Source organism: Trichogramma pretiosum, unplaced genomic scaffold, assembly GCF_000599845.2.
Source record: "Trichogramma pretiosum strain Unisexual culture from Peru unplaced genomic scaffold, Tpre_2.0 scaffold145, whole genome shotgun sequence".
NCBI classification, from domain to species: Eukaryota; Metazoa; Arthropoda; class Insecta; order Hymenoptera; family Trichogrammatidae; genus Trichogramma; species Trichogramma pretiosum.
In genome coordinates, this window is record NW_019640819.1 from 1 (window position 1) to 24,761 (window position 24,761).

General features: G+C 35.4%; 1 protein-coding gene across 4 annotated transcripts; it reads right to left on the reverse strand.

Annotated features, from left to right (window-relative positions):
- Nucleotides 1-6: 6 nt before the first annotated feature.
- Nucleotides 7-19,086, reverse strand: LOC106656880 (period circadian protein). Of its 4 annotated transcripts, none has more exons than XM_023462602.1 (14): nt 18,487-19,086; nt 11,559-11,642; nt 10,235-10,443; nt 8,825-8,970; nt 8,010-8,208; nt 7,714-7,926; nt 5,847-6,031; nt 5,417-5,701; nt 3,196-3,345; nt 2,049-2,298; nt 1,181-1,838; nt 885-1,096; nt 207-793; nt 7-132 (listed from the first exon to the last, which is right to left on the reverse strand). In XM_023462602.1, exons 1-14 carry the CDS (start codon nt 18,588-18,590, stop codon nt 40-42), a joined length of 3,375 nt encoding a protein of 1,124 aa, XP_023318370.1. In that variant the 5' UTR covers nt 18,591-19,086; the 3' UTR covers nt 7-39. The 4 variants fall into 4 exon arrangements, with proteins under 4 accessions (XP_023318370.1, XP_023318369.1, XP_023318376.1 ...); XM_023462601.1 differs by having other exon boundaries at nt 11,559-11,645; XM_023462608.1 differs by lacking the exons at nt 11,559-11,642; nt 18,487-19,086 and adding an exon at nt 10,862-10,952.
- Between the last annotated feature and the right edge of the window lie 5,675 nt (nt 19,087-24,761).

Sequence of the window (24,761 nt, forward strand, 5' to 3'; positions counted from 1 at the left end):
ACTGATTGGAACTCATGTATGTCCCCATACGTAAACCTATTAGATATACCTCGTAGGTCCCCACATTTTTTTTTTCAATAGGGTGGTGCCGTTGTCGGTCCAGCTTTCGCGGGATTTGGTCGTTTGGTAGAGCTATAACGTAGACGAATTATATACAGAGAATCGATCGACGCTCGAGGCGAGGCAGGATTAGAAAAGTTAAATACCCCGCAGGAAGACGAGTTGGTGAGCTGTTGACTGGCACTGCTGTTGCTCCGGCAGTCGCGATTGATGCGACTGCTGCTGCTCGTGGGAACGTAGCCACCGCCGTCGTCGGTCAGGCAGGACGAAACGATGCCCGCCGGCGAGAATATCTTCTTCGAGGACTCGGACATGGCCATGCTGCTGCCGGGCTCGGCCTTGACGCTAGTGGCTCGACTGGCCGGACGCTTCTTGCTGCTGTTGTTGTTGCCGCTGTCGTCGTCGAACGGACTCATGGTCGGGCCTGGTACTTGCTGCGGCTGCGGCTGAGCTTGCTGCAACTGCTGTCCAGCTTGAAGAAACTGAGCCGGATTCAGCTGAGCCTGGTGGTGGTGGTGCTGCTGGTGAGCCTTAGGCGCCGCAGCGAGACTCGCGTTCGCATTTCCGGTGCTCGTGGCGGCTTCCGGCATCATGGCCTGCGAGCGTTTGTACATGCCAGCCGCGGCCGCGATCGGATGGGACAGATGATGCTGACCACCGAACGCAGCCGCTGCCGCGGGCGGATACATCAAGCCCGACATGGGTGCGGGCATGCACGGCATCGGCACGTAACCTGTGGGTTCACAGAAGTACAGGTTATCGTCGCAATCTTCTCTCGCGAAGGAATCGATCGGAATCGGTATAAATCGGTATGTGTAACGTACAGTATGGAGCGGGGGCGGGATTCACCGTTCCGGGAAAGCCCATGTGATGCTGCTGCTGCTGCTGCTGCTGCTGTTGATGATGATCCTGTGGAGCGATGGTACCGAGGGCGGGATTTTCGCGTGGAATCGGCGCCGCTGGTATCGGCACGTAGTAGATCGGAAGCATCTGGAAGAAGCCCGACGGGTATCGAGCCGTCGGTTGTGGACAAATGCTGCAAAATAACAAAAAAGCGCGTGGAGTTAGAAAATCGATCATCGGGAGAGCGAAACGATGTACGGTTGGATCGTTCAATTACTTTGCATTGGCGAAACATTGATTATTCACGTGGGCGCTAGCAGGTGGTGCGGGCCCGGCCAAGGAGGCTGGCATTGGTTGGGACAACAGATTTCCCGCTCTATTATTAGCTTTATTCGCGAAAGCATTACTCGTAGTCGGAATGGCTTGGCCGAGACTATTTTGTTGCTGCGAGGATTTCAATGTCTCGTCGTGCTTGGACACTTTGAAATTGCCCTCTGGATCTAGCGTTTGGCTGGCGCTACGCTTGAGCCTGGACGATTTGTTATTGGCGGCATTGTTCGGCGCCTGTCCGGACTGAGCGGCAGCCGCGGCCGCGGCTTTGGCCTTCTGATCGTTGGACTTATTTCTGATCTTGTCGCCTTTCTTCAACTCCCTGTGCTTCTGCACCAAGAGCGTCTCCATCTCGGCGTCGTGCTTGTGAAGAATGGACTCGGTGAGCAGGGGCGGCTTGAAGCCTTTGTTTTTGTTGTCATTGTTGTTATTGTTGCTGCTGTTGTTGGTCGTAGTCTGGCTGGTCGTGGCGTTGGAGTTGGTGCCGCCGCTGAAGCTTTGCTGATTGTTCGACTCGCTGCTGAGCATCTCGTTGCTGCCGCTGCCGTTGCCGCTGCCGTTGGTCGACGAGGCGGCGCACTTTAGATCTTTGTTACGACGGCCATCTGTATTTGACGAAAAACGGTGAAGAATAAATATACGCGAGGTTTGAATACTTACACGTTGTTTACCCTGTTTAAAATAAATCAACAAAAAAATCCATCTGGAAGACATGCGGATTCCAGCTCAACCCACATGGAATCCATTTGAATCCAGGTACACTTATTTTAAACAAGGCAATCGTGTGTAATTTTTCCCTGTCCTCCTTATCTCACCGGGTCTCGAGGCCGTGTTATTATTCTTTCCGAGCTCCTCGCTGCTGTTGGCGCTCGACTGGGCTATCTCCTCGCTGTCGCTGGCGAAGGGGCCCTTGGTACCCTGGACCACGACGTTGCTGTTGAAGAAGCGCTCGATCGTGTCGTTGTAATTCAGCTGATTGTAGCTCGGCGGCGTCTCCGTGGACGAGTTGCTGTCCAGGTACTCGTGATGGGGCGATATCTCGCCGAGCATGATGCTGTCGTGTTCCTGCAACAAGGGACAACGTGTTCCCTGTAAGAAAATTCATCGTACGATCAGACCCGGATTATGGAGACGACCACTTTTGGATTTCGATCTCGGAAAATTTTTCCACCTTCTCTTTTTTTCTCGCACTGATGGCATTTTTTTTTTTTTAAATTGTCGATATGTATTTTTTCTTTTTTTTTTTTCAGCAAATTTATATTCAAAAGTGGTAGTCTACGTGAAAGAGCTACAAGTTTCGAGATGATAATTTCGGTAAAAGAAAAAATTAAAAAAATAATAGCAAAAAAAAAACGAAAAGAACAAAACTATGTGAGTTATTTGATGAATTATGAATTACACCTAAGAAAGAACCATGTACATCATTGAGAAATAAAAATCATTCGTTGCACTGATGAAAAAAAATTAAATCTCAAAAAACATTACCATTTATGAACAATCCGTAACAAAGATATTTCATACCCTGTGCTAAAAAGAGTTCAAAATTACCTAAAAATTTCAAAACAATAAACACGTTGATGTTAAAGAGATTTGATTGAAAACATCAAATAATTAGTTATTTTTAGTAACCAATTACTTACCTCCAAACACTATTTGAGATTAATATATTAAATTCTAATCTGCACAATTGTATTTCAAAATGAAAAAGTTCGTGATTATTTTTAATTATCGAATAAATGGGAAGAAATTAAAAACTTATTAAACTTTTAATTAACTAATTAAACTTTCTTATTGCTTATTTTATGAAAGCTCCGTAAAAAAATTGCTAAAAGAAGCACATACCAAAACAGTAAATATTATGAACAAAAAATACTCTATTCAGTTTCAATCAGGTGTACAGGCTTTTTTTTAGGTGAACAATTCATGGTTGTTACTATTTTTTAATTTTTTCACGATAATTACCGAAAAGCTGCGGTCGTCGACGGCCATATGGTCCTTGAGCGGGACCGGGCTGCGCAGCTCCTGAAGCACGTTCTCCACGAAAGTCGTGAAGTCGTTGGTCTTGGACAACAAGACGTCGTTGTTCGGCGGCCGTAGTCTCATCTTAACGCCCTGAAGTAATGTGGCGCAATTTTGTGCATCGAAGCCAAATCACCAATCATGAAGGGAGAAAAACGGAAAAATAGCCCATTGTACATATACGGCGCATATATGAGTGATTCTGACTAACTTTTAAAATAACGCCTAAAAAAATTTTTGATGAAAAATTTAGCGGCACAGTATCCGGAATGAATTTTTCTTGAATATTATCAACAAAGAATCCCAAAAATAACTTTGGGCTTTATTTTCCTCCATAGTCCATTTGGGAAACCCGATTTAAATGTGGGTCAAAATAAAACTTCTTCAAATTTTCGAATGACACCGATCTAGATGCGCTTTTGATATGTTATAGTACATGGTAAAAAAATCCTAAAGCCAAAATTTTACTCCCCATCCCCCCCCTCCTACCCCCTCCACCCCTATAAACGTCCATTCTTTATTTATATTCATTCTGAAGCCCTGAAGTAATTAAAAACTCTGAAAAAATTCATAATAGTACATATCAACAAAACTAAGCACCTTGAATTTCTTCAGATTTTTCGAGGGCTTCGGCCTTCAGATAAAAAAATTAAAAATTTGGAAAATTTATATACGGCGATACGAGCTAATATCAAACTCGAAAATTTTTTTCTCTGTTTTATGCATTGAAAAACATGACCTTAAATTGCTTTGGATTTTTTCAAGTTTCCTTATGCACTTTTTGAAGCGAAAAAACCCCTTTTTCTTTCATGTGTTTTCATGTGACATTACTTATATCATCCCGCACATAATTATCTACGTAGGCGAATTGCGTAGTCATTATAAATGAATTAAATGTAAAATTTTTTTTTTACGGCCTTGCCCTTGATGATATAGCAAAATTTTTTAAATAAAAAAAGAAAGTGTGTGAAAAAAAATTATTTGTTGAATAATTTATTTATTCATGATAAGAAAAAAATTTTTCATGAAAAAAAATATATTTATAAAAATTTTTCATGAAAAAAAAAATTGTTTATAAAAATTGTTTATAAATTTCCCATGAAAAAAATTTTTTTTATAAATTAATTAATTTATTCATAGTAGAAAAAAATTTCATGAAAAAAAAATTTTTTTCAAAAATTTTTAAGTGATTAACGCAGGATTATCGAATGTTCAATCCAGCGTACAATTCTTATTAAATAAGGGACAGAGTTCTGGTTGGGCTCATTTTGTTCGTCTTTTCCAGCCCTTTTTAAACATGTATACAGATATAAAAAAAAACAATAGTCCATTGTAAAAAATGAAAATGTATAAAAAAAGCTAAAAGTTCAAATAATCCAGTACGCGCGGAAAACATTCTGGGAAATTTCCAATTTAGGAGGATCAAGTTCAGGTCACAAATTTTTCTAAAGTATGTGAATAAAGGAAGGTAACATGATAATTTCAGATCATTTGGTTAATAGTCCATTTTTTAAGAAGCTATCGAAAATTTATTTTATTCGCAGTACGTTTTTTGACTCAAGAGTAAAATCGATTTTCAAACGTGCGATACAAAAAGGACGGGCCACCAAAACGCTCAAAAATAAAAGTGTAGATCTCTCAAGTCTTCTTAAAGACCCTGATAAAATTTCAGAACTGTGCATGGTAAATTACCTGACTTACATATCAGTACGTGCAATTTTAAAAGTTAGTCAGAAACACTCATATACGTATTAGTACGTAGTTCACGGGTTTCGTGCGTGTCGAGGGCCCTTTACAGGGAGAACTGCGGCATAAACTTGCGGGATACTCTCATCGATATCCCCAGAATTTAATATATTGAAATTACAACTGGATCAAAATTAAGGGCAAGTATTTCTTTTTATTAATATAGTTTTTGCTTTTATAGATTATATTTCGGTTAAAATGCATGATGGCCTGGAAAAAGAAATAAACCAGTCAAAAAGTTAATGCGATCACAATATAGCCGTTCTATTTTGCGCATTGGGATCGAATAAATTATTATGATATAATATATAGACATGTAAAAAATGTATATATTTATAGATGGATCGTGGCATGCAATTTTTATAACTGAAGACTTTTCGTATGGGTTAAATGTAAGCAGAATTTTCGGGTACATTACCTGGACGAGCATGTCCTCGATCTCCTTGCGGATGACTCGCGCCTCTTTGAGCACCTCCTCGCTGATGTTGGTCAGCGCGTTATCTTTGCGATTGAACGGACCGAAGACGTTCGGGTCGACCGGACCTTTCAAGACTCGATGACTGCCGACGACGAACTCGAGCTTTTTCGTCCAGGGATTGACGAAGCAGGACCACTCGGTGTCGATGACGATGCAGCCCCCGTTGTGGACGATGAATCTGTACGGTTTCGAGCGAAAGGACGAGCTCTCCTCCTGATTGATGATCTATCGAGGTTGTGAAATAATTGCAAAATTGAAACAATGTTGACGAAAAAATCGTCGCAGCCCATGGTGCGAAATCGCATGAACGGTTGCAATGAATTGAAAAAAAAAGGTCAAGGGCTTTTATGGTCTTTGTTATTATGCTCACAGTCTCGTAGATGTCTTTAATGAGCGGTAAATCTTCCGGATGGTAGTAGCAAAATAGAGATCGATTGATCATATCTTGCGGCAGATAACCCATGTATTGCACGACGTCTTGATCGACGTAGGTATAATGGCAGGTCGCGTTGTGGCGCGTACTGAATATCGTGGGTATTATTGTTTCTTCTGGCCCTACGGATAAACGACACAAGAATAAAACACACGATTAAATTATTGCCCTTGTTAGAGAATTTCTGGTTTTGCTTTTTCCCCCAATTATTATTCTTATTTTAACATTTGTAACAATGTGTTCTCTATTTTTAACGCATGGTATGCGAGTATAATGTAGAAAAATTATAGTAATAGATATTTAATTTAATATTCAATATAAATTATCACTCGCTTTTAACAGTTGTTGCAAATTCATATTGCCAAACGCCAAAGAGCAAATAATAATGTTACTTTTAACTTTTTTTCTGATGTCACGAGGATCAAAGTTTTTAATTTGCTTAAAAAAAAACTTTAACGCTCATACCTTTGTTTTATATAAAAAAAGTTAACCAATTTACGCTAATGTTTGAATCCTTCATTTTCTCGAGACAACGAGTATTCAACCTCCGGTGAATATTGATAAAATTAAAAGGGACAAATTTTTTGGCATCAAGAACTGCAATACCCAATACAATGGCATGACTTCGTCATTTCGAGTACGTCTTACCTTAAATTTTACTTTGAGTCTCGGGATTTCGAGTCACAAACTTAATGCGGTAATACTTACGTTAGTAATTGGAAAGGCATCGAAGGATTTTATAAAAACGCATAAAAATACATAATTATGTATAATTTAATAAAAAAGATATTAAATAAATTAATAAATAAGATTTATTAAATTATTTCGTAATGCGTTATTATACTATCCATGAATGCGCGAATTAAAAAAAATTAATGGGAGCATTCACATAGTTTTTACGTATTATACACATAAAATTATACTTGGTTATACATAATTATGCATAAAAATATTTTGAATCTGGATGAAGTTGCAAGAGATAAGACGAAGATTAAAATACGTACCTGTATTTATACTATTTACCAAAATTGCTCAATTAAAAATTCATACCTGCGAATCTTCTCTACACAAACTCGGAAGGAGCGCTTACTATACTGAAAACTGTCTAATATATGATTTTTAATCCTAATTTTGTATCTCAGTTGCAATGCATCATCGCGATGCAGAAAAATAATAAGAAAATTATTCAACCGATCGAATACTACTACTTGAATAAAATAAATTAGTTAAGATTAAAAATCAAGAAATAAAGTCTTTGTAGAAATATTGAAAAATAATCTACGAATTAGAGAATGATAATGCAAAAAATATTTCTTAAAGCCGATTGAATGTCCAACATTATATCGAATCGAATGAATAAATAAAAAAATTAATAATTAAACAAAATATAATTTTGATGAAATTTCAAAATAATAATATTGCTCGAGAAAATGAATTCTCGTGTAGCGTACATGGCAATTTAATGAAAATTAGTCCTTTATCTTAGAATTAATTAATAATTTTCAAGTTCAATATTTAACAAATTTCTCTTTTCTGATGCGTTGTATCTGCTATTAATCGATAAATATTTTTTGCTACATTTTAGATACAAATAATGAGTTTACGAGCACCAGAACTGTATGAAACTATCAAGCTTTGGAAAATAAAAATTTTGATGAAACTTCATCAAAATATTCTAAGTTAAATTTTCGAACTTTATGAATTAGTTGCATAAGATATTGGTGCTGGTTTCCTCTGAATACTTATTACATAATATACATTCAACGTCGACATACCTCATGTTAATTTAATAAAATCATCATACCTTTGTATGCCGAACGAAGCGGTTGAAACGACGCTATGAGCAGCATCCTCGGGTGCTGCGACGGAAGCGAGTCCTTATCGGTGACTTGAAAGTTTTGAACGATCAAGTTCATTCGAAAGGGCACGTAGTAACTTTCGTCGCATTTCGAGGTCGACTGGAAAGCATTGAACTGTCGCAATCGGCAGAATATTCTCAATTTTTTTCCAGTTTTATCTGTGTGAAATAAAATTAGCATTCATGGTGTTAGTATAATAAATTTAATTTTTAAATTATTAAAAATAAAATTAAAAATGTACCCGAGGAAGTGTAATCTTTCCACAGAGCGATTTCAGAGGCCACGGTCTCGGTGAAAATCTGCTTGTCTCGGGGATCGAGAAAGTCGGTGAAAAATTTCCCTGTCCACGACTCCTTGGGATAACCCAAAGTTCCATGAAGCGAGGACGTCGCTTGCAGGACGAGACCATCGCGCAACGATATAACGGCGTAGTATTCTTCCTGAATAAGGTGGATAAAGTGATATTAAAACTGTTCAGTGGTATTGGGTTTACATCGTTCGATTTGAATTTAAAGAATTTTATGTATAACACAGAAAAATATAAAATCGTTAAATTAAAATTTTTTTTTGCAAGATTGCTTGACTCTAATCTCAATTCAAGCGTATACAATCGTAACGAGTATTTATTCCAAAATATTACAACGACGATTTTGTAATTATTATTATTTTTTTTTTACATCAAGATTTTACGAAGATTGGGCTCTCACTTATCCATGACGAATGTTAGTGATCGTCGCAGTCAGATTTTTAAAAAATAAGAGGCCGTATAGACAATGTAATCGCTGAAACCTAACGAGGTTCCTCAAAATTGCCTAATTATTTGTTCTAGCTGATTTGCAGCTTTTGAACCTTATCTTCTTTTTCTGACCCATACAAAGATTACAATATTTTAAAAAATGATTTGAAATTTCGATGCATATAAGAGCTTGGCTTGTCGCATTTTTCTTCGGACAAAGTCTCAGAGAAAAATAGATATATTCGATAAATGTATTTATTTATCTGCATTGTTTTCTGTTCTGCCTTTTTTTGTCTTTATTTTTTTTTTGTCATACTAACGGTGAATTGTGAACTGGACTCGTCGATGGGATTAATTTTTGCGGCCAGTCCGGCGGCGTCTGTCGCCGTCGTGGGCAGCAAGCTGTTGCTGTCATTGTGAACTCCTGGATCCGTGGCATCCACCAACTCTACAACTGCTTGCTCTTCTTCATTTTTCGGGTTTTCAACAAAAATTACCAACGTTATAACATTTTTTTTCAGTTTTTTTACTATTTTCTTGTCCCACTGAATGCTTTTCAACTTTTCTTTCGTACTTAGTAGATTAAGAGGACTGTTCTGTTTTTTATTCGTCCGTAATCGTGATATGGATCTTTTTATGCATTCATAATTTTACTTTCAACCATAAGAGCATACTATTAGCTCGTTATTATCATTATTATAGCTCATCTTAGCTCACATTAAATTAAGGCCTCACATCTTGAATTTTTGTACTCAGAAAGGAGCAGCTGAAATTGACGTTAACAGATTTTCGAGATACGTAACTCTCTTTGAACAAAACTGTTCTTCATTGACTTTACGAGAGCGAGGCGTTGTATGTGTCTGAGCAAAAGAGACGAAAAAGTTGCATAAATACTTACGCAATTTTATCTCGACTAATCACGTAATATAGAAAACGTAGAAACCTATAATTTTTTATTCTAATTCATCAACATGATAATCATATTTATGCAAAATATTTTTTTTTCGTCCAACAGGATTGTAATGATCAAAAAATTTATTAAAATACCGAAATTATATGAATCGCCCGCAGTCCTCTATCCGTACGATGCACTCCAATATCATTACGCATCGACCCAGAAATATTATCATTATTGCAAAAAATAAAAACATCAAACATGTAATAAACCTCTAAGTAGAATAATAGAAATCGAAAACGTAACGTAACGTAACGTAACGTAAGTCATTTCTATAAAAAATATACATTACGTTATGTGACAAAACCATATATTCTTATAACACATTCAATGATGATACATATCGATGCAGTAACCGAGTCTTTCTTCTGTTCGAAATGAAAAAAAGTTTACCAAATACAAGAGAGAGAGTTCAATTGGTTGTGTCATCTATAAAAGATTTTGTGTCATTTGATGCAATGTTTTTATTCGTGATAATTTCTCTAGTCATTTAAGGTAAACGTCCCTATTATGGAATTCAAAGCTCATAATTAGATAGGTAATTAATGGGGAAGTTTACCTTATCAGTAATATAAATCAGATGCAATATGAATACGCACAGGCTTACATCAAAAACCATACTAGAAAGTTTTCTCAAAAATTTTACCATCGTACAAGTTTTTACATCAGCGCAAGAAAATTTTTTAGAAACCTTTGTCGTCAGTATGAATTATATTTCGTGCACATGCGAGGTAAATAGAGAAAAAAATTTTATTACGGTCAACATTGAACCAACCTGTTTTCTTTTCGACAATGGGTTTGACCGGCTCAAAGACTTGTTGTGCGATTTGTGCATTTGTCACAGGCTCGGGTTTCGTATGGGTACAGCTGCTAAGGGCTTGCGTGCTCTCTATCAGGGCAGTTGTCGTTATGATATTCTTAGTTTTCTTCTTCTTGTGGCTCTTCTCCTTTTTATTGCTAATTGGCTTTGGGATAGTTTGCGTACTGCAATAATATCAATAAAATATGATTATCTATTCGATTTTAAAATTTTTCTTTAAATTCTAATAATAATTTAATACAATTTCCGATGTAGACACACGATAAAATTACATCCTTTCTATTTGAGGATACAATGTACTATTATTATAATTGTATTAAGAAGGTCATTCTAATAACTATTTCTAGATAATAAATGCCAGTACCTTTTAAGGTCATTATAATTGTTCTCGTATTTGTATAATACTAATCACTAATAATACGATCGAATCGAACATAATTTACACGTGTATCTATTATTCAAGCAAAACATTAATACATTTTCAAAATGATATAATATTGTAAAATCAATTAATATTAATCGTTTGAGAAAAAATCTCGACAATTTTTTTTCCTTACAAATCCAAAAATTAATCATTCTCACTTCTTTCTCATTTAATAGTCTCATTGGTTTAGAATATCTCCTATAGAGAATCAAGTGCTTCTCATGGCTTCTCGAAAAATATGACGAGCCTCTCTTTCCTCGAGTGCAAGACTGACCGATAAAGAGTCGCTTAACATACGGCCAACGCGTATACATGAAACGCGATCGTGCGCGAAGTTCCCGGGCTTTTTCTTTATATATAACATAAAAATAGCCACGTTGACTATGCGAAAAAAAAAGTTGCGGCGTCGACGTACTTGAGGCGCAGGCATGAGCTACTGCGCCAACTGACAGGCGGGCAAGCAAGGGTGCACGCGGATCGACACGTGCTCTTGTCGCCGGCCTCGTGTGTATATAGCAGCACAGCGCACACATATTCCAAATAATCGACAGCCAAGACATTACGATCGCGATTCGGTAAAAGATATATGCAAGTTACATACTTTGTTGAGATGATAAAAAATTTTAAATTGTAGCGTACGATGCTTTATTGATATAAGAACGTATTCACACAGTGTTGTTATCATTACGTATAAATGATAATTATTATGTAATAGAAAGACGGAGACCTTACAGCTACTTGACCATATTTATGGATTCTCATTTTTTTCATTCGTTTCATTGTTATCGTTACACATATAGCGTATACGACTGTCATTATTTTTTCATAGCATTTGAAAAAGTTGAGATTACGTACCAAGAACCCAAAGTTGACTGATTTCCCCCATGGTATCCACTGCTCGCGGATCTGTTACTGTTCCTTGATAGCGAATCCCCTTCGCTGCTGAAACAAAGTAAAGATTTTATTTTAATAATTTTGATAGCTATATCATCCTTAATTAATTTGGTCGGTTGGATAAAAAGTATCGAATGGTGCGATCATTCTTTCAATAAGTTTAAAAAAAATCGTTCATGTGTTGACAGAATTTCATTATCAAAATAAAATGATCGAATGCGGAACATAAAAAGTTTACGCATTCGTTTGTTGACTTTGAACATATTTCAAGATTATTATTTTTACCTCAAATCAATTGCACGTTATGATGAGCTGTTTTTTTTTTCAGAAAATATACTTATTATCGAATTATTTTGATAATTATAATTGCATACTATACGCGATTGAAAGCTCAAACTTCGACTAAAACTTTAATTGATAATTATCATGCACCGATGCAAACGTAATCATATGTTAACACTTCATTATTGAAGAGAAACATTAGCTGATGTACATTAACGATTAACTTGTTCTTTGTATGAAGTATATGAAGAGTAAATGATAAGAATAACTTTTGACAATTCAAGTGTACAGAATTTTTTTATAAATAAGCAACTGTGTTGCGTTGTTGGGTCTAAACCGAAAAGTTAAGGATGAGAGCTTTCAGAATTGTGTCTGAAAGAAAGCTCTAAAAATCGATCCAAAAAATGTTTCCGTTGGCATCGATCAATCTCATCCAATACAGTCAATAAAGTCGTCTCCTGCACTTCGTATAAAACCATAATTGTACATTTGAATTCCACACTATTATATATACCGCCGCGGGAATCTAAAAATAATCAAAGCTAATAATTTCCTCGCAACGTATATGTATATATAGAGGGTCGCTTCGCTGCTGCTGCCGCTGCTGCGCGTGCTGTGCGCTTGGAGAAATACCAGCGCCGCGACGCGTATACAACTTGTTTCTGGGATGCTTCATTACACTCACGTTTTTCGCCTCGTGATTTCTGCTCGTCACGGCCTGCTCTCCGTATACTCTCGGTGCTGTGTACATGTGCATTATACGACGATGCATATCTGTATGTACGTGTCGCGATCTCGCAGATCTCGAAGAAATCGCAATCGCGAAACGTCGACGCGCGCGTTGTCAAGGATATTATTTTTAAATTTGTACTTAAAGGGATGACGAAGCCAATCCATATCGCACATTTTATGTATAAAAGGTCACCACGAACCCTTTCAGAGAAAGTTTCAAAAAACCGGATTGAAATTTTGATTTATGGGTTGGCCTTGCCATCTTCTGAATGCAAGAGTTGCATAGTTATTTTGTTCGGAAAATGTCCGGTTATTTTAGGAGGGAAAATCCGAAATGATGTCGGATTTTGTTGAATCATGCCAATTACGTTACTTTTCTAAGCATTTGGGTTAAATGAGTAAATCGTCGCTGGATCGTCAACGCGCCGTTGCACCATTTATGGATTTCAATTCATAACTGCGTATTATATTACAGCCATAATAAATCGTCGGTTCGCTTAACAGAGCACTCTTGTCACTTTGCCGCTAATGAAGGCTGAGTTATTTTTAAATATCGCAGCTCGTTTGCACCCTGTGCGTTACGAGATTTTAATTGCACTTATCTTTTTTTTTTATTTTTCAATTTGATAAAAAAATTGCGTAACGTCATTTCTCCTATCTGCGTTGTGGATTCACCGAAATAAATTATTTTAAAGAGGCCTTGATTGAAGTATGCAAATGCAGATGAAGAATGTTCAAAAGCACTAACGAGAGAAATGCTGCATTATTTTTTGTAGAATATATAAATCACAAAGACTATAGGGGAGCTTTCCTTTGACAAGGTGCCAATTCAAAAGTTTGTCATTATTCGAAACTATAAGCTTGAATTTCTCCATATTTCAACGGAAGCTCTTGAAATTATAATTCATAAACTTCAACGCTAATGATCCCGACCTTCGTCGGTATCGAGCTTTCATCATCGTAAAATAATTGAAACGCTCGAAACAACGGAAAATAAAGGGTGATTTTATACACAACATTATAGTCCGTATCCTAATTGAATCATTCGTAAAGCTGTTATGAGCCCTTTGATTATATAAATTGCACGTCTTTGTGTGTGTGTATGCTCGCCGCATGCCTCTTTGCACACAGGCGGAGCACTGCAAAAGGATACACGCGAATCAATTTGCCTCGCAAAGCATGAGCCGTACAAATCGATGCATAAGTTGAGCCCATGTAACACAAAGAAATTTCACGTGCCCCCGGCTGCGCATAATCGGCCTTTATAAATTGCCCATATAGCAGGTATCGATATATTGCTCGAGCTCGATTGGGATTGACATATATTAATAAATATTATGTGTACACGGCCACACATGTGTGTATATTATTAATAAGAGCATGTGCTGGTTTGTGCCTCGTGTTAAAATATAACCAAGCTTTCCTTAAAATAGACTGAATCTAATATCTATTGAGCATTTTCTAATAACAAACTATTGTTTCTAAAGAGTAAAATAAAAGAAGTCAAAGCGTGGAATATATCGATCTGAAAGCCATTACAAATGACGTTGATTTTTTCACAATCTAAAATGATAGTTTATTCATCAGTGGTGATCGTACGATTTTTCAATATTAGCAAATGAATGATCTTACGGAACTGAAGGTTTCAAAGTTTAAAACAGCTAAAAATCCTGCTTCAATTATCAAAGGTTTCATCGTCCTTAGTAGTATCATTACCAACAAAATTCGAGCTTTTGGAGGATATCCATCCCAATTGACGCAATAACTATGTGAATGTTAGTTCAATAGTCTAGTTTATTCAAAAAATTTTTTTTAATCCTTATTCATTGAGAAAAATTACCATCTGGTGAACAATTCATCGCCAGCATTACTCAAAAATTGTCCAGGAACACATATGAATAAGATTACCGTCAAAGCGGCACTGCTTATAAAAAACATTTTCAAAGCCATTGGTTTGCCTGAATCTATAAAAACTACCATCTAAGGGATAATATCGATTATTGCGATTGAAAAGATCCTTTATGCAATTATGTTTTTTATCAATGTTACAAAAAATTTACTAAAATATTTGATTATTTTCACGATATTCACCGTAGAACCAGTTATGACGAGGCTGGTAGCTGCACCAAGCATTACCACAAGCATCATTGATTCGGTCAAAAAATATAAAATTTCGTGTATCCTACATAAGTCATTAAAAAAAAAAAATCACATTTATTGAAAAATAATTTTCATTGATCGAAACGAAAGAATTAAATACTTCGTAGTTCTTTGATGTTGCTGGATAAAATATTGAAGACTTTTTACAAGAAAGTCGTGAGCGTTTTCGTTACTTTCAGAAATCATGCAGCTATAGACGTTGTCAGTTTTTTTTAAATAATATCTAGAAGGTAGAATTGAAATTTCACATGCTTTATCGGTTCTCAGGATTGATTTTTGTTTTCTATTTCAGCAGTCATATTGCACCACTTACTGCAAGTATTTAAATTCACCAATGATAAATCCCACAGCTGAATACTGAAAGGTATTCAATCCTCCTACTATTATAACGTAAATCGTTATAGTTAAAACTTGGGCAGCGTATAAGTGATAAAAGTATTTTTCTTCGTCGACGAAAAACTCAGCGTGAATTGGTAGCTCTTTGTGAAACGTTTGATTATCTGGTAAATATCGCGTTAATAAAGTTGGTATAACCACTGGACCAAATGTAATGACTGCGTATATCGGGATGAATAGCACTAAAAACAATCATTTTTTTTTTTTTTGTAATTGTATTAATTTTTACGAACGAGTAAATTAATTACTAACGGATTAGAATCAGTCCGAAATGGTTCGATCGGTCGTAATATTTTTTGACCAAGCGTCGTCCAAATTTATCATTGTTTTCGAGTACTTTTTTCATGTTAACCACATTCAAAACGATCTGAGAATGATACAGCAATTAATGATTAAATCTTTTTTAGAATATAATTTTTCGGTACTTTATCGTAATTCCAGATTATAAAGATATAACAATACAACATCATTACTAAAACTAGCTCTTGAAATAGATCCTCGAGAAAGAGACTGCCGCTGGCACCATACGTTATGGTATTTTCAATCACTTTAATAACCTGAATATGCAATCAATTATTGAAATGGTGGTTCTGAATTATGCCCAAAAATACATACCCCGGCAATGGTGAAAATAACAAACTGAATTATGATAAATACTCGTCCAAAGAATTGAACATTTTTATTTTGAAAAGGCCACAGAAAGCATGAATGCATTATCTGAATTAATAATAATGACTCGGGAAAGCAAAATGTCTCAAACCATTCTACAAAAATGTCCGAATGTTGATTGGCCGACATATTTGAAAAAAGAAATCCAACAACGCTATTACTATACTAGTAAAATTATGACTCTTGCACCATATCACAGCGAAACACAGGGTGAATAAAAATGAATAGAAAATTAAAAATTAAAAATAAGTAAATCTCATGAAATTTTAATATTTTGCTATTAATAAAAAAAAATTTTTTTACTATTCACACTCGCGAATAATAGATTAATAGTACAGCGAAAGTAAATACTTTTGCCGGAGCGATGGAAAAAATTTTTTTTGGGGACTTTAAAAGCTGAAGCTGATGAACCATATTTTTAAGACAATATTTGCTCCTAAAATTGATTAATATATTGATTTTTTGACATTTAAAAAAACCATATAGCGTAATCTTTTCCAATGTGTTGAAAACTAAAATGGGCAATGTAAATTGCGCCATTGAAAGTAAAACTGTTGATGTGCATATCAAAATTCGATTAAAAAACACGCAAAATCAACAATGGGCGCGGGCGAAGCCCATGTTTATATCGTATATAACTTTTTTTACAAAGCACACACATCATAAATAGACATACCACTCGATTCTGCTACTCAAAAACCATTTTCCTCATGATTTCGTTATGATTCATGGTGGGGCCAATCGGGATAATGGATTTTGTAAAAAAAAAAACATTAAAATACTAAAAATCCAGTTGAGTTTTTCTTAAGAGTGTAGAAGGCGCGGGTAACGACGCACACCATTCAGTGACATTTTTTTCGAAAGTATAGTTTCTGAGGATTGTTTGGCGATGATTTGGATAAAAAAGCTCGATGGGCCTATCGGGAATCAGAATTTGAAAATTAATAATAAGATGCGTTGAATTTTAAAACGCATAAAAAACGCCGTAAAATGCATTATTTTGTATGAATTCAAATTTGGATCCCACTGAAAGTTGTTCTCAAGAAAAGAAAAAGTGGAAAATTTAACATAAACAATGCGAGGAGTGGTAAGCTTTAGGTTTTCATACGATTATTGTGGGGTTGACACAATTATCAAAATTTCACGAGATTTACTCATACACATCTATAATATTATAGTGTAGATCTCAAGAGTTAGCTTGACTTTGACGATTATCGATTTATTATGAACGACTTATTGCGTTTTATAGAATATTAAATTAAAAAGAAAATAAGATCATACAGAATGGAAATTTAAAATTTTCTCACCGCAAAGGTAAAGAAATTATTAGATGAAGGTTGAACTATTAAATTTTAAAGCTTTACTAAAAAGAAATGTCAACAACTCTTCATTCGGCTCAATCAGTTACAACAAGCCAGGAACAATGGATGAACATCGCCGAAGTTATTTTATAAATAATCGATCATCATCATCATCATTGGTATCAATACTTCATCATCGTTACGTGAAGCTCCAGCCAAAGCTGCAAATCTGTATTATGCTGAATATAGACACTCGTATGTATAAATCGGCATACATCGCGGAGACTCTAATAGGCACGCACGAAGCACGTTTATTTTCGATTTATATATATGGCAGCTTCAGCACCGTGAGTCGTATTAATAAGCGTGGCAATTGATAATCCTGAAATGTGCCAGTTTCCTATTATAATATGCGAAAAGTAAATCGTTCACGTGCTTTGTCCGCGCGAGAGCTTATATGTTTTGTTTCAGCTATTTATATCCAGGGACGGGGTAAAATTATACTCCTGGATAGACAATTGAACGCACGCGTAATTGTTATCCTTATTGACCAGTTTAAATATAAAGCACGAAACCAAAATTAAGTCTAAAAATAAATAAATAAATTTCAAATTTTCCAAAATAATTTCCAAGTGCACACGCACTCGGGTGAGTACGGCAGATTTTCTACGGCTTCTTTCTCTCTCGCGACATAGACACACATCTCAAGTTTAAAGTCTTATGAATTCTCTTCTAAATTATAAGAATCGCCTCTCGTTCCCTCCAAACAGACGCACGCAGGCATGCGAGGACATTTCCGATATGTGCGCACTGCGCACATGCTCTCTCTGCCCCGAGCTTTCTTTCACTATATATTAGGCGTTATGCGACCGTGATGAATTACGCAATGTATGTGCTGCAGCACCAAGAAAACACACAGCATGTAGATATAGATATACGTTAAACACACGTCTATGAGCATCGATATACGCACAAACAATTGCATTATTATCGGCCTTAATAGAAATCGGTACCTATAGCTAGCTCTGACAGCTCGAGAATCGATTTCTTGGCATTTTATCTTATTCTGTTTCTCTTTCGCTTCGCGCCTCGCTTGTAGCGGACTATTTTTTTTTGTCGTCACGCTCCGAGACGACGAGTCACGTGGCATCGACGGCACACTCGAGTAGTAAGTAAGTGTACTTATACGAGAATTTACATGTGCAGCTATAATATTATACGGAAAAAAAAATCGCACGACAATTGCGGATAACGCATAGAAAAATAGAAATTCCAATCTAAGAATAGTTCCGGTAATAAATGTGTATTTTATTATTATAATATTGTTGGGGAAAAGTATGAAAACAGACCTGGTGTGGGATTGGCTGTTGCTGCAGGTGTTGCAGGAGTATCCCGAATCGGAGATTTTTGCGTTCTTCGTCGAGGTCGACTCCTCGACGTTGCCCTGTTCCATCGTGATTGATATCTGATGCTTTCTCGCTTGGGCACATGCGTGAACTTCACCACACGAAAACACACGCAGCACAATGGATTATTGAGCACTGAGTTTTAATTTTTTTTTTCTTTTTATAATTCACCACAACTCACTGCACACTTTGAATTGTTTTTGTAATTGGTGATAAGCACACCCGAAAACCCCGCAAGAGATTCTACAGATGTGCCAGCGATCTCGGCCGCTTTTTAAAAAACGGGCCGATTTCGCCAGCTAAGATCGCATGAAACGATCGGTGGTTCGATCTCGCACCGGAGGTAAGACAGCGCGCTTGGCCTTGGAACGATTCAATGGTTTACGCGACCGATCCTTCAATATCGATCCAATATTAAAGGAAATCGAAGGTAGTTTTATAAAAAAAATCGTGAATTGTCGAGAGGTCGTCGACGTGAGTGTGTTGACACTTGCGACTGCTTCGTGACAGAGATATGTACTGACTCCGTGTATTGTTTAAAGCGTACGCCCGAGCGCGAATATGAATTAAGCGGAGAGAAGAGAGAGAGAATAATTGAGCGCGTGTATGTCTGTGTGTTTGTATCGGTGGCAGAAGTATTCTGCAGCCGTTGATGCGCAAGCGCTATCCGGTCGTTCAAATTGGATGCCAACTTAAAGCTGATAAATCGATCAGCTTTGAGTATCGATTTTGAACCGATTTTTTGTCGATTTTTGTAATTTATCGTCATAAATTTTCTTGAAATAACTACAGAGTTATATTTTTCCTCAAAGGGATATCTCGAAGCGAAGAAAGCTTTATTCGAAAGTCGAACTTGGATTGGCATCACTGCCTCGACTGCAACCCGTTCGCTGCCAGATATCATATACGTGGAACTCGCTGCCGAGCGTCGCAATTGCAGTCACGCGTACTGCCGCGTGAGTCCAGTGTTCTCGCGGCACACATAGGCTACATAAGCACACGGCCACCGACTCCCCCCCCCCCCCCCCCCCCNCCCCCCCCCTCATCATATATAAACTTCTCTCGCTCTTGGCGATTTGTTTACTTTCCTACATATTATGTACTGCTTCGAGGCGGCAGCGACACGTGCTTCGAGATCGTTTCAGTGGCGCGCGCTTGACTGGCCAAGAGAGGCGCACAAATACGTTTTTATCACTTAACTTTACTCACTACAATAACAATATAAAGAGAGATGGAGAGCTTGCAGAGAGTAAAGCGGCTATCCTCCGTATATAACGAGACAATTCTTCGCGAAGTGACTATCTCGGAGTTTTTGCTTCCTAATAGAGGGAGCTATGTGATAGGCTTGAAAATGAGATTTGGAGCCAGACGTTTTAGGAAAATTTAGCTTACATATTTGGAGACTACATTGAATTGCCAACAAATGTCTGTATGTGTGCTTGTCTTCTCGACCTTTTGGCTAAGATAGAAGTATATGTGACAATAGCTATCAATGTAACAAAAGATTATGACTAAAAATATGTATCTATATAGAAAGTAATCATGTGCAAATGTACTGCTGTACTGCAAGGGAAATGTACTGCAAGGGAATCTGACACGAAATTCTAAAAATCGAACCCTTTCATTAATATAATTTTTTATGAGGAAGCTCTTGGCCAATAAATTGGCTGCGGTTTTTTTATCGAACATTACTCGCACGCTAGCACACCTCCCATATGCATATGTAAGAGCTATTTTTCGACCGTGTATTGACCGTACACATCGTGTCTACATGTGTGTATCGATTGCTGGATAACATGTTGCATACGAACTGTTGATGAGCATTATTATTCCTATTTTTAAGAAGAAGGGGGGGGGGGNNNNGGGGGGGGGGGGGGGGGGGGGAGGGAATTTAATTTACTCGTTATTATATTGCGTCGAGGTAAAAGTTCGATTTATTAAAAATTTAATACCAGTGGAAATGATTATAATAAAATGCGGAACGTTGATATGAAATTGATATTGAACGTATAAATGATACTTTTTTATTACTAATCAAGGGTATTAAGCATAATCCTGAAAGTTACAGAATCATTTACGGGGAGGCTCTCACGAGACTCGATCAAAAAATTGATTTTTTTTGGTTACTTATGTTCCATCGAATACACCCCCGAAACCCTTTTTACCAAAATCGATTTGGTTAAAAAATTATAGGCAAAAAACCAGAGCTGTCTTTTTACGAGCGAACGATGTACACTGCCCGTCAATTACTTTTGCCATACCTGAGCAAAAAATGAGTAAACTTCAAAGTTTTGTATCTCAGTCAAAAAAAGTCGGATCGACATTTGAATACACCATTCAAAAAATCTTTGCCAGCACTTTAAAGCTATATAAATTGTGATTAGGCTCATTTATTTATTTATCAATTTTTATTAACAATTAAGGAATAAAAAATATTGTTTTTTTTTCTTTAGTATTTCTCTTGTCATTTGAGTTAGAAGGGTCGTAAAAACATTTTAAACCAATGGATTTGTTGGTTTTGACGAGACCTTCAAACCCTTTTTTGAAAAATTGTCCTTCTAGCTTTTTTGACAAATATACAGCCCTTTTACTGCGAAAATGACCTTTTTATTCGTTCAAATGTATGTACACCACGTTCGAGGGGGCGTAGAAAAAATTTTTGTGTACAAAAAAGGTGGGTTTTTATATGTACAATAAGAAGCAATAGTTAAAATCCGTTTCTGAGAAATTTTTTTTCGATTTTTATGCATGTTAATCCACTAACGCTCAAAGTGACGAAATTTTTTGTTTCCCATGTTTAGGGCCTTGAAACGACTTTACACATACGAAATTTTATGTAAAATTTAATGCCCTTTTACATTCTGGTTTTTTACATACCAATGTTGACTTTGAATGATCGCATGGGATTATCATTTCACTTATCACTGTATGTAATTGTAAATTGAATAATAGTTACCATGAATTTTAACAATTATATTAATTAATTATTTTATTGAATTATTCTGTCATAAACTTTGCATTGTTATTATCGTTTAAGAAATAAAAATATTACATCTCCGTGAGTACTTGTCTTAATATGTTTGATTTCATTACTATCATAGTTAAGTAATTAATTAATGGTGGATTGAGAATAAGAGTTTCAACAATTAGAAAAACAAAAGGATTTGAAATTTAGACTAAAATCAAAAGGATCAGACTGTCACACTTGCCCCTATTTAAACTTTTGAAAAAAGTATTACCACGGTTTTGAATTATTCTATTGTAAACATTTCAGTAGGCTACTAGTTTGAATATTTTATATTCCTAGACGAAATACACAAATCACTGAATAATCTTAAAATCATTACTCGATTCATACTTTTACAGATGACGGGTTACATTATAATTTGGCCATTAGCGCACATTAACTTGTCGCTCTGCAATTTGTGTAAGATCACATTTCAAGAGATACAATTTAATGTCCATGGATAGACATTAATGAAACAAAGTAAGACAAAGATAACTGCACAAGCTAAAATAAAAATTGTTTGCATGAATAGATATGGTTGTAATACATGTTACTAATAGTATATTAGCTACCTGCCGACTCGTTTCATAATTAGAACATTTGCTTGGCCCAATTTTAATGCAGGAAGGTCTACTGGACCTTATCATTATTAGCTGTATCATTTTCCTGGTTTTTATTGGATATTTATACCAATCAGTAGAATAACTATAATACACAAAAACGATAAAAAAGTTTTTATTTACTGCAAACGAAATAGGTTTGATGCTTTACTAGATTTGAATTTTATTTAAAAACTGTAACTTAGCTATTCTTACCAGTCGTCAAAAATGTCACCACTAGCATCAAGGATCATCTGCGAGGGATGACTGGACACAAACAAATACTCTGAACACAAGATGTACGCGAAGAACATTTTCAGAGCTAAATTAATATCTCGTTTATATTCCACTACCATCTACGAAAACATCGAGTAATGAACTATAAATTATCTTGATTAACGATTGAATAAGAACAAGCCAAATCGTACCACATATACAGAAAGGCTGAAGACAATGATCACATTCAATGTTCCAAAGATTGATATTGGACTAGTAATTGAATTTAATACATCAAAGTAACTAATCATAAAAAAATGCATTACAACGGAGAAAAATAAATGTCTATTTTATCACTAACTAGATACAATATTGGTGTAGTTGAACCAGGTCAGTAATATGTTTATGAATTTCATTTTTTTTTTCCAAAATATCCTCTGCCTCGGACAAAATCAAGATCTCTTTCAACTTGAATCTAATTTAAAAAAATAGATTGTTCTTTTATTTTTATAGATGATGAAAAAAATGTTTAATTACCCCATAAACCTAAATTTGGCTACCAAGTAGGCGGCTGAGAAAATGTATATAATTCCTAAACTTGAAATAAATAATTGTGCATTATAGCATAGAATTACTACAATAATAAAATAATAGTAAAAATGTGTTTCCTCATCAATGAATAATTCAAAGTGAATCGATAATTTTTTTGCATGTGTATTATTTCCGGGTAAAATAAAATTTGCTGTAACTGGCCATAAGACGGGAATTATAATGCAATACATATTGTAGGAACAACATAATAGACCTGAAAAATAATTGAACCATCACTTTAGTAAAATTTATCAAATTTGATAATTAAAATATTCACCTGTGATTATGTAAGATGCAAAATTAGCTATATTAATGTAATACTGTAGAAATTTTCTTTCCTCGGAATTACATTGAATCAAATTCCTTTTCATCATTATTATTAACTTTTGTAAGTTTCATGATCATATTAATAAAATTAAAAAAGCTTTCCATTATTTGCAAAATTCGTTAGCATGCTCTAAAAATTTTATGTTGTTTATTTTACCAATGCGAAGTTTTCTTTGTCAAAAATTGTAAAGTACGTGCCAAAAATAATAAAACATTGAACTAGTATCTGAACGCATACTTCCGTTGCTAATGTTATATCTAATTTGTTGTTGTTTATCATACGTGCTACGTAAAAAAACTGCAAAACCAAGTATATTTTAACTTAAATTCAGTCATAAACGAAAAGTATGCACATTTTTAACAATTACCGTAGCTATAAAAATTAAAACGTTGAGCACAAATGATATCCATAACCCATACATTTTTATGCCAGTCCAAAAAGGCCAGAGAAACGAAGCTTTCATAAAAGGTATTATCAAGGAAGTTATGTATTGCCCGATACATTTTTCAAGTTCTGATAAATCTAATTCTGTTAATTGTTCTAAATCCTTTTTTCCAATCGCTTCTTGTTGTATAATCGGCCAATATTGCAACATGTTCTTTACGAAATATCACACAACCTTTTCTTTATAATTCAAAGTTTCACTCTTTATTGAAGTTAAAATCGGTTTTATTCTTGATTCATTTTATTCAATAGTAATATGTTACATTATTAGTTACCCACGAGTGCAATATTATATTATATAAATATAAATTCTTATTTTTTATTTAATATAACTTTTTGAATCGTTTACACTCTATTGTGTAAATTCACAATAGATGCTTGTTACATATGGGTTAGAGTAAATCATTTACATTCAGTTAAAGCCATTACAATTTATGAATAACAACCATAGTTCGAGGCCATATCATTGTGTTTGGATTTATTTTGCAGGTAACCTACTCGTCTTGGTTTCTTGAAAAATGACTGATGAAACTTTAACACTTATTGTTCTGTGATATTAGGAGGTACCTCCACTCATAATTTACCGAAGAGATTCGACTCAAACTACGTACACTAATCCTTTTTAATGATATAAATGAACTTGCAAAATTGTATGCAAGTTTAGTACTTCGTTTAGAAGATATTCGTATGTCAATTTAACATTGAACTTTGCCAGTGGTTTTTCTTAAATGTAATATAAAAATTTTGTGGAAAGATGTTAATTTTTTTTATTATATAAGAAAATTCAAAAAGCTAAAGACCAAAATGAAGCAGAATTATTCAAAAAAATTAAAAGGAAAGTAAGTCAAGAGCATCAAAAGATTCAAAAAGCTATTAAAAAAATTAACAAAGTAAGAAAAACGATTTCATCAAGGAATGAATTAGTAGTAGAAGAACCATAAGAAAAAAAATTAAAAGGGAAATTATCGATGAATTCGAAAAGCCGAATAAATAAGGGTCGAGAGACAGAAAAAAGTTGTAAAATTAAATTTGT